General features: G+C 47.0%; 2 protein-coding genes across 12 annotated transcripts; both read right to left on the bottom strand.

Annotated features, from left to right (window-relative positions):
* Positions 1–686: 686 nt before the first annotated feature.
* Positions 687–13,480, bottom strand: LOC139597899 (uncharacterized). Of its 11 annotated transcripts, none has more exons than XR_011681772.1 (7): positions 13,161–13,465; positions 9,382–12,913; positions 7,385–9,266; positions 6,114–6,199; positions 5,217–5,409; positions 4,213–4,303; positions 687–4,083 (listed from the first exon to the last, which is right to left on the bottom strand). XR_011681772.1 is itself a non-coding variant. In XM_071443719.1 (7 exons), exons 4-5 carry the CDS (start codon positions 6,794–6,796, stop codon positions 5,400–5,402), a joined length of 693 nt encoding a protein of 230 aa, XP_071299820.1. In that variant the 5' UTR covers positions 6,797–9,266; positions 9,382–12,864; positions 12,942–12,995; positions 13,161–13,471; the 3' UTR covers positions 687–4,083; positions 4,213–4,303; positions 5,217–5,399. The 11 variants fall into 11 exon arrangements, 9 of the variants coding, with proteins under 9 accessions (XP_071299820.1, XP_071299823.1, XP_071299815.1 ...); XR_011681773.1 differs by having other exon boundaries at positions 7,519–9,266; XM_071443719.1 differs by adding an exon at positions 12,942–12,995 and having other exon boundaries at positions 6,114–9,266; positions 9,382–12,864; positions 13,161–13,471.
* Positions 13,481–14,604: 1,124 nt separating this feature from the next.
* Positions 14,605–17,546, bottom strand: EGR1 (early growth response 1). Its single transcript, XM_071443705.1, has 2 exons — positions 17,312–17,546; positions 14,605–17,007 (listed from the first exon to the last, which is right to left on the bottom strand). Exons 1-2 carry the CDS (start codon positions 17,544–17,546, stop codon positions 15,710–15,712), a joined length of 1,533 nt encoding a protein of 510 aa, XP_071299806.1. The 3' UTR covers positions 14,605–15,709.
* Positions 17,547–19,777: the final 2,231 nt, after the last annotated feature.

The following is a 19,777-nucleotide window of genomic DNA, read 5'->3' as shown; positions in this document are numbered from 1 at the left end:
TTTTTATTTTTAATTTTTCTATTTTTAAAGCTTTTTATTTTTCTAATTTAATTTCCTATTTAATTTTTATTTTTAATTGTTTTATTTTTAAAGCATTTATTTAATTTTTTTTGTTTAGTTTTTTTTTAATTTTTCAATTTTTATAGCTTTTTTTTTTTAGTTTTTTTTTATTTTTAATTTTTCTATTTTTTAATCTTTTTAATTTTTTATTTTATTTTTTATTTATTTTTATGCTTAATTTATCTATTTTAAAAGCTTTTTATTTTATTTTTTTTAATTTTTAATTTTTAATTTTTCTATTTTTAAAGCTCTTTATTTTTTATTTAATTTTTTTAAATTTTTTTATTTTTATAGCTTTTTATTTTATTTTTCTCGTTTTATTTTTTATTGAATTTTTATTTTTAATTGATTTATTTTTAAAGCATTTATTTAATATTTATAATTTTATTTTTTATTTAGTTTTTATTTTTAATTTTTCTATTTTTAAAGCTTTTTATTTTATTTTTCTAATTTAATTTCTTATTTAATTTGTATTTTTAATCTATTTTTAAAGCTTTCTATATTATTTTTTTAATTTTTTTAATTTAATTTTTATTTTTTATTTATCTTTTTTTAAAGCCTTTAATTTTATTTTTTTAATTTTATTTTTATTTATTCTTTATTTTTAATTTTTCTATTTTTAAGGCTTTTTATTTTATTATTTTAGTTTTATTTTTTCTTTTAGCTTTATTTTTAATTTTTCTATTTTTAAAGCTTTTTAAATTTTATTTTAATTTTTATTTTTAATTTTTCTATTTTTAAAACTTTTTTTTTTTTTTAATTTTTAAAGCTTTTTATTTTATTTGGTGTTGCCCAGACCCACTCAAGCTGGTGATTGTGGTGGTGTTTGAGGGTCTTGCATTACGGCTCTACCTTTTATGGAACTTTTACGGCACTTTACAGCACTTTACAGTTTTTATTTTGTTTTTCATTTCTTTAAAATTAATTTTGTTATTTTAATTTTATTTAATTTTTATTTTTAATTTTTCTATTTTTAAAGCATTTTATTACATTTTATTTGGTGCTGCCCAAACCTGCTGTAGTGCATTTTGATACTTTGTAATACTTTGAAGTAATTTTGTTTTGTATCCCCATATTTTTCCCAAATGGTTTATCCCAAACTGTACCCCCCTCCTTTTACCTGTGTTATCCCTCTCCCAGGATGAGATCATCCCCAAACCCCCACCCTGGCTCTCTGTCAATCACTCAGCCTCCCATCCCCTCCATCCAGAAGTTTCGGTCCAAGTCATCAAGTGATTAGCCAGAGGTTAGGGGTCAGCCCCCCGAGCCTTGCCCCATATGCTGTCCTATATGTCTATTCCCCAGCATCCATCCCTTAGGGTCACTTAATGGTTGGTAGGATGTTATCTACTTTTGGTTTCCACCTCCCTTTAAATGTAACCTTGGCACATCTCCCGGGCCTCTTGGCAGGAGGCCCACTGAGGTGCACGAGCTCCTTTGGGACTCCTAATAAAACCTTGGATTAACCCCTGCTAAGAGTTGGCCCTTTATCTACTACCGATGTCTCTGGTGTCTCTTCTGCTGCAAAGGCGACCAGCCCAGGTGCTCTCAGTACCCTCGGGGCACAGAGAGTGTCTCCCCCCAGCCCAGGTGCCCTCAGTACCCTCGGGGCACAGAGAGTGTCTCCCCGCCAGCCCAGGTGCCCTCAGTACCCCCGGGGCACAGAGAGTGTCTCCCCACTGTCGGCCGTGTTGGGGCTGCCCCCGCCCTGGTGTCTGCCGACTCAGGACTGGCCCAGGGTTACTGAGAGGCTCGCACAAACCCGCTCGGCCGCTGATTGTGGTGGTGTTTGAGGGTCCCCAGCACAAGGGAAGAGATGAGAATCTTGACTCCACCTTTCAGAAGGCTGAAATATTATTATCTCTATCATATTAAAAGAAAATGAGATATTAGAACTATACTAAAAGAGCAAGGAGACATCAGAAAGCTGGAAAGGAATGAATAATAAAAACCTGGGACTGCTCACAGCCCCGACGCAGCTGGACCATGATTGGTCATCAAGTAGAAACAATGCACAGGAGACCAGTCCATGATGCCCCTATTGCTAAACCATCTCCAGCCCACACTCCACAGCCAGCAGATCGTTATTGGTTCCATTTCTGTTCTGAGGCTTCTCAGGAGAAAAATCCCAGCGAAAGGATTTTCATCAAACACGTCAGTGCCAGGTGATGGCACAGGCAGCATCGGCCGGCCGAGGTCACTGTGTCATCCCTGCCAGCCCAGGTGTCACAGCAAGGAGGAGAGAGTTCACCCTGTGCTCACCCTGTGCTCACACAGCCCTGCAAAGGGACCGGCTGCCAAAACAGAGCCATGCCATGCATGCCAGTGTCTGCATGGCAGAGAGAGGACATGAAAAGCCACTGAGGAAGCTGCCACCTCCTCCCTGAGCTCTGCCCTGCAGGCCGGGTCATGGGCAGCCACTTTGGGAAGGCTGCATTTGCTGCCCATCAGCTGCTCTGTGTCTGACAGGAATTGAAATAGCCCAGTTTTGGGTTGGTGCTGAGCAGAGGGCAGTGAGGAGAAAGGGAGAAGGCTGTGCTGCAGGGCAGGTGGATCCAGGCAGAGCCAATTTGGGGAGCAATAATATACTATATATTATAATTTTTTGTATTTATGTATTTGTTTTCTATATTTATGTTTACCACTATAATTTTATATTTATTTTTAAATTTATATTTATTTCTATTTCAAACTATATATTAAACCATATAAATTCATTAACCTAACACATCAGAACCACAAAAATACTGTACCTTCGTCAGCACCAGTACACGCTCATCCATCACAGCATATCAAAACAAAACCTATTTCTAACAGAACAAAGATTCCACAACATTTAACCCTAATAAAAACTCAAATAAACTTAACTGTAAATAAATTTTAAATCCCACTATAACTAGCCCAAAACCTCCATACATTCTAATCATAAACTTACTCCTAAAACAATATCTCAAAAATACAAAAAACTCAAATACGCATTGAAAATGACATAACTGCTAATAAAAACAAACACCCATTAAAAATTAAATCAAACCAACTCACTAAACTCAAAACTGTACAACTGACCATAAGCATTACTAAAAAAGCCCCCAAAGCTCTACCTTTATGCTAACTCACAAATAATAACCAATAATCTAAAAAAATTATTTTAAAAATTGGAAAAAAACTAATTAAAAGCATAAAAATAAAAAATATAAACTATTAAAATACTAAAAAATATCACTACCCAAATTAAAAAGCATATTGCCTATAAAAACCCACCATATAAATGCCTGTGTCCCCAAAAATAAAACTAAAAAAAACCCCATTGAACGAGAAAGAAATCGGAACTTAGGAACACTAAAACCATAACATTCAAGAAGTTACACCATATCCCTTATCATACACCAACTACAAACAACATAAAACAATACAATCAATTCTTAAAAACCACCTTAAAACCACTACATTAAAAAACCTTTCAAAAATTAAAAACTGCAATTAACAAAAGCCATCTAATAAATTAACACCCAAAACTCCAGCAGCCCAGCTGGCCCTACCAAATCTCTCTGTTGATACATACAGTAAACAAAACCAAAATCCCAGTAATACCTATCAGAAGTCTATTAAAGAAACCTATTGAAATTAATCCTACCTCAAATACAAACCAGCCCATCCATAAAGATAGCTTCACTCAAAAAAAATTTACACAGAGTTAATAATACCAAGAAATAAAACAACACACAATATACCACCAATGAATATAATAGTGAAGGAAAAAAAACCCGTATTTTTTTCTTTTTTTTTTTTTTAACTAACTTCTTTTATTAGCTAGAACAAAAGATTTTGCCAGGACTGTAGCAACAACTTCTTCTTCTCCTTCTCCATCTGAAATGTCCCTTCTCATTCCCAAATTCCTTACAACTTCTGAGTTTAAATCCAAGCAAAAAGCAAAATTTGTGCACTCGTGCGTTCCATGCTCCTGTCAGATTCTCTGTTTCACTCCACATCTTATTACACTTTCAGTCTGAACGCTGTCCTGCCCTGATGAGTTTGACAGAATTGGCACATGGTAAGAGAGGATTTCCCTCCTTCACTCCCTCCCTCCCTCTCCAAAGCTGGTTTCCTTAGCACATTTCAATCAATCCCAAGCCTGTAATGATGCACACTCACCTCAAGGCTCACAGCAAGCATGCAGCAGCTCAGGCTTTCTTGGTTCCAGGGGTCTGTGACTTAGATAGCTGAGAAAACTTCTGATGACCCTCTGTTCCAATAAATTGGAATGCAAACTCAGCTTCATTTCAGAGCCTCAGTGACCCCAGCCAGCCCCTTCCTCACTCCCTTGTGTCACAATGACTTGCAGGCAGAAGGATGCAAAGCAGGTTTTTGTCTTTTCTCTTGAGTGTCAATAGGTAAAATATTTAGGCTTTGAAATAACTAATGACCCTCTCTATGAACTATCCCAGGGACAATTTTAAAGAAAAGACAGAAGATTGCTGGTAAATCTGTATCGGATAAGGAAGAAAGCAGCAAGGATCCGAGGCCAAGAGTGTGGCCAGGCAGTGTCACATCCCTGCCACGTTGTGACAAGGCACTACAGCTGCAAAGCCCCAAAGCCTGCAAGCCCTGGAGCTGCCACATGGATGGACCTAGTTCCCTTCCCAGGTGCCCAGAGGGACACCTGAGGGCAGGTGTCCCCCCCGAGGGTGCACCCAGAGCCCCGGGCAGGGACTGAGTCACTGACTGCTCTCTGGGGACGAGACCCTCCCTGCAGGTGACACTGGCTTGTCCTCTCCCTGTGGGACAGGACCTCCAGTGTCTATGACCAGCCTTATTTTGTCAGCATCCAGGTGCTGTGTTAGAGCCAGAGGGGTCAAGGCTTTCCAGAACCATAGGATCCTTTAGGTTGAAAAAGTCTTCTAAGGTCATCGAGCCCAGCTGTTGCCCAGCACTGCCGAGCCCCTCCCAAATCAGGTCCCTAAACACCACATTTTGACATCTTTTAAATGACTCCAGGGATGGGGACTTCCCTGGGCAGCCTGCTCCTATGCCTGACCACCCTTTCAGTGAAGAAATTTTCCCTCCAATCCAATCTAAGCCTTCCCTGCTGCAAGTTGAGGCCATTTCCTTTTGCCGTGTCACTTCTTACCTGGGAGACCTCGGTACTTCAACCTTACCTGCTCCTTCCCTAGGCGGTCTCTGGCTTGGCTGGGTGAGAGGAGAAACACTCCCCACAGGAATGGGAGCTCAGGAGGTCCCACACCAAGGCCAGGGGGAGCAGCCGTCCTCGCCAGAGCTCGCACGTCCCTTCTCAGAGATTGGCTCTGCTTTTCCTCCCGGGCAGATCTCTGCTGAGCGCTTCAAAATTGGCTGTTTGTAGGAGGGGGAAAAATAGGTTAGCCAAGTTTTTTATCTGGACTTAGCTGATGTCCTTGCCTGCTTTGCCTCTTCCTGACTTCCTTCTGCTAAGAAAACAGCTGCCTTTGGACTTCTAGGGGCAACTTGCACGTCATGCCTGAAAAGGAGCTACAGAAAAGCGCCTCATTTTTAAAGCCTCAGCCAAGAAGACAGATAATTGCAGCTTCTCCATCCCCACTGCCTGCAGAGCTGGCATGCACCAGGCCAGCCCTGCTCCTTCTTCAATTTGTTCCCAAATCTGCTGGAAGAACTGAAGGCTACTTTGAGGTTCCATTGCTCTGCTTTTCCCGAAAAGATCTTTGAGTGCTGTTATCTCTCCATGGGAAGGGCCTTTCTGTCTCACACACTCGGTGACACAAGGCTACACAAAGCTGCAGCAGCCTCTGCTCCAGGTGGAAAGGGCTTTCTTTCTCCTCTGGCACCTGGCTGGCACAGGTTGCTCAGAGACGCTGTGGCTGCTCTGAGATGAGGCTCTGAGCAACCTGGTCTAGGGAAAAATGTCCCTGCCCGCGGCAGCAGGCTTGGAATGAGGTGATCTTTAGAGCCCCTTCCAACCTGAATTATTCCATGATTCTATGAACTGAAAAAACCGGGGAAAGAAATCTGTAAAGGTCACTAAATACATAAAAGCACATCCCCATTGATCCAATACTCACCAGCCCATCCGGCCAAGGTCAGAGCTCTCTGCCCACCAAGGACACGGCAACCAGCAGGGACCTTTCTCCCACTCTCCAGCATGAACCTGTGAAGCCAGAGAGAAGTTTACAGAGACCGGGAGGCGGTGGGACGGGACGGGATGGGACGGGCAACTGGGCTGACCTTGCAAAGCTGGCGGCAGAAAGGACGGGGAGCGCCACGACCCCGCTCCGCCTCCTGCGCCGCCTGCCCGCCGCCGCCCCGCCAGGATTTTCCGGCCCGCCGTCACTTCCACCGCCTGGAGAGGGGCGTGCGCGGGCTCGGGGGGGATGCAGCCCTGTTCCGACGCCGCTCGCCCGCCCCCGCCTGCTGCCCCCGGCCTGCGGAGCACTGCGACCGCGCCTCCGCCGCCCGCCGAAAGCGGCCCCGCCGGACCGTCCTGGCCCCGGCCATTTTTCTCAGCCATCGTATCCCTTTTGCACTCCGGAATGTCCTTCACCCCTCCCGGCCACTTACCGACCCCGCCCCGCCCGCCCCTTGCTCGGCAGCCGCGTCCTTCCCCCGCCCCCCGGCAGCCAGCGGCGAGGGGCAGGGCGCTGGCTCGGGGGGACTGCAGTACCGCTCTCTGGCCACAGGGCGGCAGACTTACCGGGGTCTGAGATTTTTGCCACCACCTTGAGAAGGTCAAGCAAGTCCGCGACATCTGCAACACGCCACTCCCAAAATGGCGGCCTCTCGGCTGCCTGTCGGTGGAGGGCTGCACTTAAGCGCTCTACCCACAAGGTGGCAGCACTGCCGCCCACCCCAGCCAGGGGTGCCGCGCGCCTTGAGGCTGCAGACAGGGAAGGTGGCAAAAAAGAACAGGGGCGATCCCCCCCAAAAACTCCTCTAAAACAAATGCCAAAAAAAAAAAAAAAAAAAAGGAAAAAAAAAAAAAAACCAAAAAACTGCTTCCAGCCCATTAAAAACAAACAAAAGAAAACTAACCTTTTTTTAAATAATATTTAAATATTTTTATTTATATGTTTCTCATAATTATATCCACATTTATATTTATAATGTATATTGACGTATAATGCAATTTATATTCTATATTACATATATTCCTATTAGCTCATTTGTATTTCTTCTTTTATACATATCTTTATCTATTGATTATATATTTCTATGTTGAGATTTATATTTATATAGTGCTTATATTATTTAAAATAAAACTCCTGCTTCTACCCAAATAAAAACCAAAAAAGCCCTTTATGGAATATTAATCCCAATATTTCCGGGTGGGACTTGCCTGGCCTCATCTGACCCTTGCTACTGGGCCAAAGGCGGCAGCTGTGGTGTTTCACCTCAGAGATACATTTGGCCGGCTGGATGCTGCAGCTAGGTACTCGGAACAAATCCAGGCATAGTAGAAACTCAGTTTACCTCTGGTGGAAAAGGTTCAGGCGACGGTGAAGAGAAACAGGAGAGGATTCTAGAGTTTTATTCCACGATGATAGACCTCTGAATCTTGTAACAGCTCCCAACAGAATCCAGACCGCATGGTCCCGTCTCCTTTTAAGCCCGGGGACAGGGGGAGGGGAAGGCACAGGTGAGCCACCAACCAGGTGGGAGGAGGGGAAGGCTCAAGGGATAAAGACACTTGGACAGGCCAATGAGCCCGGACCTGAGGGGCATCTTTTGAACTTCTGCCAACCACACCACGACCCTGCTGGAATGTTAAGATTGATGGACAGCACTTAGCAGGAGGGCAAAGGGGAAAGGAGAGGTTGGCACACCTGGGGGGGTTGGGATAGGTGAAACAGGAAATGGCATCACACTGCAACAGCCCTTTCTTTTAAATATTTTAAATATAAATTTTAAAAATTAAATACTTACATTTAAAATTTAATTTTTTTAAAATTTTCATATTTATATTCACATTCACATGTAAAATGAATATTGATGCATAGTGTTATTTATATTCTATATTACATCCCTTCCTATTACTTCTATTTATTCATATTTTATATATTTTTTATATATCTTTATATATTGATTTTATATTTCTATATAAAAATATATAGAAATATAAAGTTATAGTTCTATTTAGAACTATATAACATTATTATGTATATTCATATTCTTTAAAATAAAACCCCTTCCTCTAACCAAACACAAACCAAAAAACGCCCTTTCTTTTCAACTATATTTAAATTTATTTATATTTCTATTTTTCATAATTATATTCATGTTTGTATTTATAGTTTATATTGGTGTATTATATTTATAAATGTATATAACAGACATCAGAATGTAATAATATATTTTTTTATTATATATCATATGTACTGCTAATACTTCTATTCATGTAGATTTTTAATTTTTATATATATCTTTATGATATTTCTATACTTAGATATCTACCTTTATTTATATTTATAAATTTTATAATAAAAAATCTCCTTATTACCATATAAAAAAAACAAAAACCCCCTTTATTTTAAACTATATTTAAACATTTTTATATTTATATTTTTGATATTTTACATCCCTAAGTAGTTGTATACTATATTTACTATTATATATTACTACATTCTATTATATTTACTTTTATGTGTCCTGTATTTAGATATAGAATATATATGACATATAATAAGATACATACAGTATAATTTGTAATATGTATTGTATGGATTTCTATTATTTTGTTTTGGTATATTTATATACATAGTATATATTTAAATACAATATTTTTCCCTTGCCATTTAAAACCATTTAAAATAGAACGCAGGAATTCCCTGTCAACCCTGTGATACCCCTAACAGCCTGGAAAAGGCAGGTTTTCCTTCAATCAACACCCTTGAAACCGCAAGTGAAGGGGCATCACCCCCAGTTCAAACATAGACAATAATGAAAGAGAGGAGTTACTTCCCTATGTTTAATTTCTTTTGTCCTCATAAGCTCTTTTTTTTTTTTTTTTTTTCTCCTGGAGGCACCGGGGAGTGATTGGCAAGTTGAAATTGAAAAGCGAAAGGACAAAAGTCTCCGCTCCAATCCACACGGGCTCACCTGTTCGGCTGCTGCTTCCAGGCACAAAGATTCGTCCCTCGGCACCTCCGTTAATCAATGCTCCGCGTTTTCAAGTGCGTATCCAGGTGCTCCCCCAGACCCTGTGAGAAGCTCTCGCAGTCCTTCCATGAGACAGCACCGGGAGCCCCCCATGAACCCCTCCACTCAGCATCTCCATGCAAAAGTGGGCTGAGGCACCCAGCATGACCCCCCCCCCCCCCCTCATTTGCCACCCACCTGCTCCTCCACCACAGTGTGGCTCCCTTTCCTGGAGACACTGGAGTGCCCGAAATGACATCAGTGCCCCAAGTCTTCACCCCCTTTTCCTGACCCCCAAAGAAAGCACAGAACGAGTCCGACTGCCCTGGACAGCAGCACAGCGCTTCCTTCAAGCCCTTTCCACATGCACATCCCCCCGGAAAGGGATTCTGCTGCAATAAGAAAGGGAGGGCAGCCCCCAGAAGGATTGAGGTTCCTGCCCAGCCTCGCTGTCACGGGCCAGGGGCAGCGAGAGGGAGCGGCACAGACAGCGGGGACGTCACGGCAGAGAGCAGGGGCCGATCTCAGCGCGATGCCGGGAAAGCCGCAGCTCCGGCGCTGTCGGCCGGGGTGCTTGACCGGCACGGGGGGATCCGCCGAGAGCCTCCGGCCCCGCGCGGGGACTCCTGCAAGGGCCGAGGGGCGCCGGGCTCCGGCCCTCGGGGCTTTATTCTCCGGCAGCCCGACCCCCGCGGCTGCGGGGGAAAGGAGGAAAAGGGAGACGGGAAGAGAGGAGCGATAGCAGGGGATGAGAAAGGGCAGGGAGGGAGGTCAGACTGTGGAGGAATGCGGGAGGGGAAGGGAAAGCCCGTGGTGGGGGGGGAAGAGGGACGGCAGACAGAGGAGGGAGAGAGGGGGAACAGAACGGAGTAGCGGGGTAGGGACAGGACAAGAAGAAGTGGCGGGGACAGGGAGTCGGGATTGGGAGGGAGACGAGAGCAGGGTCTCGAGGACAAAGAGGAATACGGGGAGGAGGAAAGAGAGGTAGAGGGACAGGCGGGGAAGCCTCACAGAGCCCCGGCTCCACCCCGAACCCGCCCCGCCCTGCCCGTGATGCTGCGCTCGGCGAAGCTCGGCTATTATCGGCTGCATTCGCCTCTTCGGCTCAGCTCGGCTCCGTTCGGCCGAACTCGGAGCCGCTCGCTGCGTTCGGCTCAGCTCGGCTCGCTGAGGGCGGCGGCGCCGCCTCCCGCCCAACGCGCACAGCTCGCCGTGCTCCTGCTGCCGTCCCACGGACACCCCCCACGGAAGATTAGACAAAGCAGTTTCTATGTTAAACCCTTTTTATCCTATAAGGAGAAAACTTCTCTACCTCCTTCGTTTCCTCATTTTTCTACTTTGATGTCAAAATCAGAGTTTCAAAAACCTACTCAAGTACAAGAGTTAGTAAATAGTCAATAAAGTAGTCCCGTAAATTTCATAACCTACGGAAAAAATTATACTTCTGTTTCCACAAAAAAAAAAAAAAACACGAGAGATTCCTACTCACTGTGTCAAACCTTATTTAAAACACACAAAAAAACCCAACAAAAATAGTTCTACAACCAAAACAAAACTAATAAGCAACACTAACTAAAACCACACATCCAAATACAGTGTTTATCAGTCACCAATCCTAAAAATCCATTTTCTACATAGCTTGTTAGTATACCTCTTAACAACTAACCTTACCCCCTCACAAAATTTAAATTGTAAATCAAATAATCCAAAACATAACATAAACTTAAAAAACAATTTATACACTCTTACCCAAATTAGTTAAACCACAAAAACTATAATTACTAAAAACATCACCAAAAAATACTTGTATAATATTTAGTTACCAAAAACCTCAAACAAAAAAACACAAAAAACTTACCTCAAAGTATCAAAACTATCATTTAAAACAATTAACATGATTAAGACTTAACATAATAACACATCAAAAAAAAAAAAAATACATAATCACTCAAACACAAATTTACTCCTCAATAACAATTCTCATGGAAGCGACGAACTGGGTCTGTTGGCCAGCTGCTGAGGGGGTATCAGCGTAATACTAGTGGACCACCTAAAGCACACAAACGAGAATGGAGGCTAAGAGTCGCACCAGAAATCGAGAGCTGAGCAATACCAACTGCTTCCATCCACTGCTCACTGATCACCTTGCCCACTTACCACATTCTGGTAGATAACCTGAGAGCTACACACACTGGTGCAGTCAAACAAGTGCAGTAATTACGATAAACAGATTTCAGATATTCATTATAAAACATGTTTTCATGAGCTTCTAAAGCCATCCCCAACTACCCTGGTCAGATTGAAAAACAGCCACAGACAAAAAAAGTAATGCTGAGTCTGTTTTAAAGTTTTAACTGCATCTTACCAAAAGGATGAAAGCACTCTGTGCCTTTTAACAATCAAATTGAAACTCGTTCTCCCCATCTCCAACTCTGACGTTCGCAGATCTCTTCCTGATCAACAGTTGTACTGCTACAGGAGAAGCCCACTATCACAGTAGCTGGCATAAGAGAAGTCACATCATATTACCCAGGTCTACCTAACAGAGGACACAAATAGCAGAACTTTCAACTATCAACATTTACCAGTAGTATTATTGTCTAACATCATTTGTGTTTGGAGATATAAAAAACAGGGCACGAAAAGCTCACAATAGAAAAGAATAAGCCTTTATGCTTGTTAAAAAAAAAAAAGATCAGAAAGCATACTTTGATAATGCTTTTTGTATTTACAGAAGTGAAATATACACATTGAAAATACTTCTGTATACCCACTATTTTTGTTATGACAGCAACGAAACATTATCACAAACTGAAGCCTGGAAAGTGCTAGAGATTATGTCTAAGCAACAGCCTCAGCTATTTAGAAGACAGAGTTTCATTCAAGACCATAAATCATTAGGCTATCAGTCAAGGCTGATCTTTGATTATAGCAGAGAAGCTTAACTATTTTTAAAGTTCTTGGTCTTTAGCTACCTCTCACATTTCATCCAAAAGTCTTTGTGCACTTTAAAACATGCAATCTCTTTTCTACGTTTAACTAGTACTTATTAGGGCTAAATTACGATAATGCACACAAGTAAAAACATGGGATGTTTAGCTCAACAATCACACCACCAAACCCTCTCCATAAATTTATTATCTACACTCAAAACTCTTCAGGATTCTAAAGTCTAGTGGGCCACAAACAGAAAACATTTGAAATATACAGTCACTTATAACAAAAAGTCACTAAATATGCTAGCCCTAGTTAACAGTGCAATTTGCTTTAGAAGGGGTCAATCCTAGTTACTAGTTTAGTTCAGAACGGGTCAAAGACACTCTTCATGAGCCAGCATTCAGCCGCTACACTCAGCTTTAGTCCAACCCGACAGTGGTGAGCACCTACTTGGGGGACAGCCCTTCTAAGGGCATCTGCCACAGCTCAGATCACCTTCAGTCTGCCAGCTATCAGTTTAGAGTCTACGAAGTTATTTTTCTTGGGGCTACCTGAGGTCTTGCTCAAATGCTCAAAGTCCGGACATGTACGAGTGAAAGCCCTAAAGGAAAGAAAGGCCCATGACCACATACCTCTTGACTACAAAGTCTCTGCCTACAGCTCTTTTCTTCGTGCTATCTCAACTCTCCAGTCACGGCCCGTGAGCTACTCAGTAAGTGCAGTTCGCAGTCGCAGCAGAAATATCTGTAACAGTTCATTTTACCAGCTTTACAGAAAGTCTCCAGTGGCATTTCTAGAATGCAACAGGCCACATAGCGTACCACACCAGATAATGGGCTCCGAGTATGCTCGAACTAATTTTTAGCTCCTTATTTCTAAGGGGGAAAAAAAAAAAACCGAACAATCGTTTTTCCTCTAATGCAATTAAAGTGCAAACCAGCCACCTAGTCGAGGACTATCCACACTTCCCCACGTAAAAAGTCGCTTACGGAAAGGGTCTCTGGCCTCTGCAGCACTCCCCAGGCCAGACGATATCCTACCTATTTCGGAGGCGTGTATGAAGAACGACTCAGTCCCCACTAAACGAAAACGAACAGTAACCAGCAGCGAGGAAGCGCTGATGGTCGGCCTGTGCTCCGGCGGCCTTTGGGAGCCCCACGGAAAGCCGCAGCCCGCTGCTCGGCCCACTGCGGAGCGGAGTTCCGCTGCTTGCAGGCGCGTGACCCACCGCCGGCGCGGGCCCGGCCTCCGCCGGAAAGGGCCTCCCGAGGGGAGGGGGCGGAGGGGGAGAGCTGGGGGGAAAGGGGAGGGGGAGTGCGCTGCGGCATCACGGCGGCTGCGCGGCGCAGCCCCGGAATGCCTGAGCAGGAAACTCCTTTTTTGGGCCGCGGAAGCGCCATAAAAGGCATGGAGGAAATGCCAAATATGGTCGGTGCTGTTCCGGACGGGGACAGCGGAGACGGTGCTTCAGTTTAGCCGGGGCCGCCCCCGGCGCGCTCCCGGCGCTGGCGCGGCACCGCGACCGCTGGAGGCCGGCGGGGGGGGGGGGGGAGGGGGGTGGTCTCCTTCGAGCCAAGCCAGGCGGCCGTTCCTGTCGCTAGTGGTCAGACCTGAATTGGGTTTTAAATCACAAACAGCTGAGGTTTAGTTCCGAACAAATGGGTCTTCTGCGCGTAAGCGCAAAAGCAAGAGGTTTTCGCTTCCTTCCTCGCCGCTGCACTTCCTGCAGGGGGAGGGTTTTCCCCGCCAGTGACAACACCTGCTGTTTCCTTGGGAACAAACTCCTTGAAACCGACTCATCCTACTAATTGGACTAGAAGCAAACTTTTTAAGAAACAGAAATCCTGTCTTCAGGCCAACACCAAACGAAAGATCTTGCAGAAAATGTATGGGCAATGCTTTCTCATAAGGCATTTTTCTTCCCTGAAATTTGTTTTCAATTTATGGGACAAAGGCCACGAAAGTAGTGGATGCAGAAGACCCATGCATTTATTTCCTCTGTGTTACGCTAGCAAGGGTGCACCGCCTTCATTCCTGTATAGCCAAGCATTACTCCCTTACTTGGACTGCTTTTCACACAATGCACCAAAGAGAACCTATCTTCTTTTTTCCTCTTTGGGCATGAAAATTACTCATTTCAAAATGCTCTGGAGAACCTGGGGCACCCTCAGGCTCATCAAGCATTGCTTGACAGCCTACTTGGTCAGTTTTTAGCACAATCAAAATTCCAGAAGGCTAGACCAGGAGAGAGTAATTGTGGCTACTTCAAAAGAGGTGGTGATGCACCTAATGCAAGGACATGAGTCCGCCATCCATGTTTTTTGAAAGCAACCAGACATAAGATTGATTTTGTCTCCTTTCTTTAAACAGGGCTTTTTTTTTTTTTTTCCTGGAGACAAGTGGTTACGTGTTGGCATTGAAGCAACTAAAAGAGTTGGGATTGCTGTGGTGCAGTCTTCCTAAGTAGTAATTTCAAGGAAAGTGTAAGTCTGCACAATTTGATGTTTTATTTATTTTTTTTCTGAAGGGTATTGTACACCAAATATCCCAATGGCAGAAAAGCGCATTCAATGTGTTTAGAAGCCAAACAGTCACTTTCATTTTAACAAACACAATTACAAAGTAAAAATAAACCACAAAATAATGAACTGCATGTTCATAACATACAAAAATCGCTGCCTACTCAGTAGGTAACTACAACATTCCAACTCCTGAATATATATATATATAAATTTACATTTTTGTAACAAAAATAGACTTTGAGAGGTGGAGGGGGAGAGGGTCTGGGGTTGGTTTGTTTTTTTTTTTTTGTTTGGGGTTTTTTTGTTGTTTCTCTGATTATTTGTTTTTGGGTTTTGGTTGTTTTGTTTTCTTTTTTGGGGTCTTTTTTTTTTTTTCCTTACATTCCATCCCCTGGCCCTTTCTCTTGCTCCTCTCCCCACCCATTCCCTGCTCTTCCTTACATTCTTTGAGTAACATCCCTTCCACTTTAAGGCAAGATGCAAAGCATCCACTCACACAAACGCATGACGTCAGCAAGGCTTCACAAAAAGGCACCAAGACTTGTAACTTTTAAAACAAAACTTCTGCCACATGTGAGTGTCTCATCAGATGATAATTACATAGCATCACTCCAACATGCTCGAATACAGTAAGTGCTGTTCCCAAAGAAGTTTGAAACGCATTATAGCATTGTCACTGAAATAGAATTAACATTTACAAAATATGGCCCTGCAAACTCCAAATTATACAATATGAATATGCAAAGATTTTTTCCACATCAATAGTACCTAAAGGAAAGCAAAACCATGGCACATGTACAATTTACATTAGCTAGATACTTAATCAAAAGTCCTTTCTTCCTAATAAAAGACTATTGTTTACGGGGAAAGTTATATTGAACTTATATCCACAGTTCATGCAAATTAAGTCATTCAACAGAGGTGGAAAACTTAAGCAGCAGTCGATTCAGGCAGCTGAAGTTTAAACTAAATAGCCTTGCAACGTATGGTGTTGTGGGAGTAATTGGAGACTCCACGTCTGATAATACCAATGGAAAAGGTGAATTATCCTGTTCCAGAAGGTAGTCTCAGCAGATCTCAATTGTCCTTGGAGAAAAGGCTGAGTTCATGTCTGAAAGTGCTGAGGTTACCTGTGAGCTGAAATTGTTGGTGACTCCTGGAGATGAGAAGGAAGTAGTGGCCACTTGGGTCTGAAAAGTGGCAGTGCCAGAGGGGTAAGTGGTTGCTATAGAAGGAGATGGGAATGTGGTGTGTGCAGGGGAGGGATAGGAAGAGGGAGCAGGAGAAGAATACGCTGTGCGCACTGGGGAGGGATAAGTGCTGGCGATGGAGGAAGGGTAGGATGTAGTCACAGCAGATGAATAGGCAGGAACTGGGGAAGCAGTTGAGGCCGGAGCTGCCTTTTCCACTTTCTTGTCCTTCTGCCTAAGGTGGATTTTAGTGTGCCTCTTCCTCTCATCACTTCTGGCAAACTTTCTGCCACAAATGTCACAAGCAAATGGCTTCTCTCCTGTGTGCGTGCGGATGTGTGTAGTCAAGTGATCACTCCTGCTGAAGTTCCTCATGCAAATGCGGCACTGGAAAGGTTTCTGTCCCGTGTGGATGCGTATGTGCCGTGTTAGCTCATCAGATCGTGAAAACCTCCGGTCACAGGACTCCACTGGGCAGGCATAGGGACGCTCATGAGGAGGCGTCTTGCTGGGACGGTTGGGGTATTTCCTTATCCTGCTGGGCTTGATCAGCTGGGACTGATAATTAGCATTGAGGGTCTTCAGCTCTTGGGAGCCAGTCTGCGTAGCAAATGCCTTGATGGTGGACAGTGGTGTGAGGGAAGGCTGCTGTGCTCTGGTCTCAAGAGCTGGGAAGGGCTTCTGATCAGCTGGAACAAGACTGAGCTCACCCTGTTGCTGAGGGAACAAGTAATCCGGGATCATTGGCACCTGAAAGTTGGTTTTAGCAGTCGGATAAGCTGGAGGTGGATACTGGATGGGGGCTCCAGAGGGGTTGGGGAAAGACTGGGTCTGGGATTCAGGAAAAATGTCAGAGCTGGAATTAGGGAATGTTGGTGCAGCCGAATAAATTGGATTGTTCTCGCTGGCTTGGACAGAACAGCTCAGTGGGGAGCTCTGCGAGGAGGAGGATGGTGATGATGAAGTAGGCGTAGATGTGGGAGGTGCATTAGCCATGCCCACCAGCCCACTGACGAGGCTGAAGAGGGGCTCTGGCCATAGGGGGTTGCTGCTGCTGGGGGCCGGCTCTAAGGAGAAGCGCCCCGTGTAGGTTATCGGTGGCAGTCTCGTCGTTTGGTTGGGATAGCTGGTTTCTGGCAAGGTTTTCTCGTTCAGGGAGATTTCAGGAAAAGTGTCTGCAAAGAGAGGAGTAGCGATTAATTCTAGCAGTTACTGCAGCTGCTGCCGGGGCTTCGCGAGCAATCCCTCTAACAGCGCAGCCCCAGATTCTGGTTAATTACTAATTGAGCGTAACATATTGCAGCGTCGCTGGCAGGTCTCCAGCCGCAGCTAGTCCGGAGCCGCTGACGCACGCAGGAGAATCCCCCCGCGCGGCCGCCGGGACAGAGGCGACGCTGCAGCGCGGAATTCCCGCAGGCGTCGCTGCCCCCGCTGCAGACCGGGACTCCCCGCCCGCCTGGGCGAGGTCAGCGCGCTTACCTGCCGCGAGGTGCTCGAAGTGCTGCTCTCCGGGCTCCCCGGCGGCGCCGAAGCCCCCACTCTCGGGTGCCCCGGGCGGGGCAAGGAACTGCGGACCCCCGCCGCTGAGCAGCATCATCTCCTCCAGCTTGGGATAGTGAGTGTCCATGGCAGGGGGCGAGTGCGGGAAGGCGCCAAAGGGGTCAGAGATCTGCAGCGGGGGTAGGAGCTGCATCTCTGCCTTGGCCGCGGCCATGAGGGCGCCGGGCTCCGACTCTGACGGGTGATGGCGCTGCCACCGCGGGGCCGGCGGACGGGCCGGCTGCGGCGAGGCGGCCGTCGCCTGCTCTGCGCCCTGCGCCGCTGTTGCCCCGGGTCTGCCCGCTGGAAGCGCTCGGCTCCCCGCCCGCTCCGGCACCGCCTCTATATATCGGGTCTCACTGGCCGCAGCCCGCCCCAACCCTGACGTACATGGCCATATATGGAAAGCAGGAAGCCCTTATATGGATGCGGGCCGGAGGACCCCTCCTGGCGTCAGAGCCTGGCACAGGGGAAAGCCGGGCCGGGGGGCCCCGCCCGCCCCGGGCTGAGGGCCCCACGCCCGGTGCAGGTCTGACCCCCGCCATGGGCAACGCCGCCGCAGCGCTGCCGCAGCATCGCCGGTCCCGGGAGACGGGGTCCCCGGCCCCCGCCGGCTCCGGCCAGCCCGCCGGAAGCACCCACCGTACTTTCCATATTAGGAAACAACCTTATAAGTCTCGATTCCGGCGGAGGCTTCCCGTTCCTTATATGGCGATTCCGGCCCCGGGTTGGGGGGGCGCAAAGCCCGTCTGCAGACGGGTGCGGGCCCGCCCCCTGGCAACAGAAGCGCGCGGAAGACCCGGGCCACGAAAGAGGGAGGATGCTGCCCGGGCGGGTGGCACAGGAGCCTCGGGGAGCACCCGACAGACCCCGGCGTCGCCGCCGTGTTTTCGCGGGCAGAGCTCCCCCTCGTCCCCACCCCGTGTGCTCAGCTCGCACTACTCGCCTCCCCTCCGTCTCCGCGGTGGAGCCAAGCGCTGCTCACGGCGGCTCCCGCGGCAGCCTCGGAGTTTCCTGTGGAGTTTTCTGGGTGCTGGCAGCGCGCCCAAGGCAGGAGCTGCCCGCTCCCGGAAAAGAGGAATCTCCGGGATTCCAGCGGCCTGCCGGGATGGCCCTGCTCCGCCCGCTCCAGACGGAGGTCTGCCCATAGCGCCAGACCGGGACAGACCCCGGCTCCGTGCGCCTCCTTCACGTAGCGGAGAACAGGGCGCTGATAAACAGAGAGCCCCAGGTACTAAATAGCCACAGCCACCACTGACTTCAGCGCGATGAAATGTGACAGCGCTCGGGGACTCTACTCTCGCGGCCTTAGGACTGTCCCCTGACGCGGCTACAGCTCTTTCCTGCCCACCCCGCAAAGCGCTGGCTGCACCCTGCACCGGCTCCGCATGGAACCCTCGGCCGTCTGCTCGACGCAACACGCACGCCAAGGAGCCGCGGAACATCGCTGCCCGGGCCGGGGGAGCCTCCCGCGCTATAAATAGTCGCTCGCCGCGGCCGCCGCCCCGCCCCGCCCGGGCAGCCCCACTGCCGGCGCGCGGGGCTCCCCTGGCGCCGGGCCAGGCGGCTCCGGCGACGCAGTGAGGCCGCAGTGCGCGTGCGCGGCCATCGCGGCGAGGGCTTCCCCGCAGTGTGCGGGGCTCCGGGGGCGGGGTCGGAGCCGTCGCCCGCAGCCCGGGGCTTAGGCGGGCCCGATGCCGGTGACGGCGCCTGAAGCTCCGCGGCGCACGGTCGCCCCATCGTCGGGTGCAGTGCGGAACTTGCCGGACGGCCGGCTCGCCGCTGTCTGCGGCTCCATGTTCTGTCGCGGACGGGGCTCCCTCTGCCGCAGAGACGGAGCGTAAAGGCAGGCGACTTGGTTCCTCTTCTGGTCTGGCTCGGGGCGCCGCTCGCCTCCGGGCACGTCCCGCCACTCGCGGTCGGTTGCAGGGCTGGCTCTTCCCCGCGGAAATCCCGGGCCGAGCCGGGCCGGGCCACACAGGGCTTTATGCCAGGCGGCCTTCTTTTGCCGTGGGAAGGCAGCTGCATAAACCACTAGCCTCTACAGCCTTTGAGATTTATATTCAAGTTGCGAGCCACGGCAGGCCTCTGTCTGCCCGCTTTTTTAGAATATTTAGACTTTTGCCATGCATACGGTTTTTAACTGAGTTGCTATATTTAGGACAGTGCCTTGCCAGTAACACTGTGCAGTGCCTCCTACACCGATGCATTTCCACCTTAAAATCAGTGATGTACTGTAGCACCACAATCCAGGCTTTGGAGGATAGCTTCTGCTTATCTGCAGCTGCTGTTACTCAATGGCAGCTACTACACATGTGTTCTTTGGTACTTACCCTTTATGGAGAGAAATCATACTAGTTTTCAATGCACCAGGCCAAACCTCTATTTTGAAAATGTGATTTGGAG

This window comes from Agelaius tricolor, unplaced genomic scaffold (assembly GCF_023055355.1).
Source record: "Agelaius tricolor isolate 1412-34295 unplaced genomic scaffold, bAgeTri1.0.p SCAF_18, whole genome shotgun sequence".
Lineage (NCBI taxonomy): Eukaryota > Metazoa > Chordata > Aves > Passeriformes > Icteridae > Agelaius > Agelaius tricolor.
The sequence above is the reverse complement of the archived record's forward strand: the minus strand, read 5'-3'. Positions and strand labels throughout refer to the sequence as shown.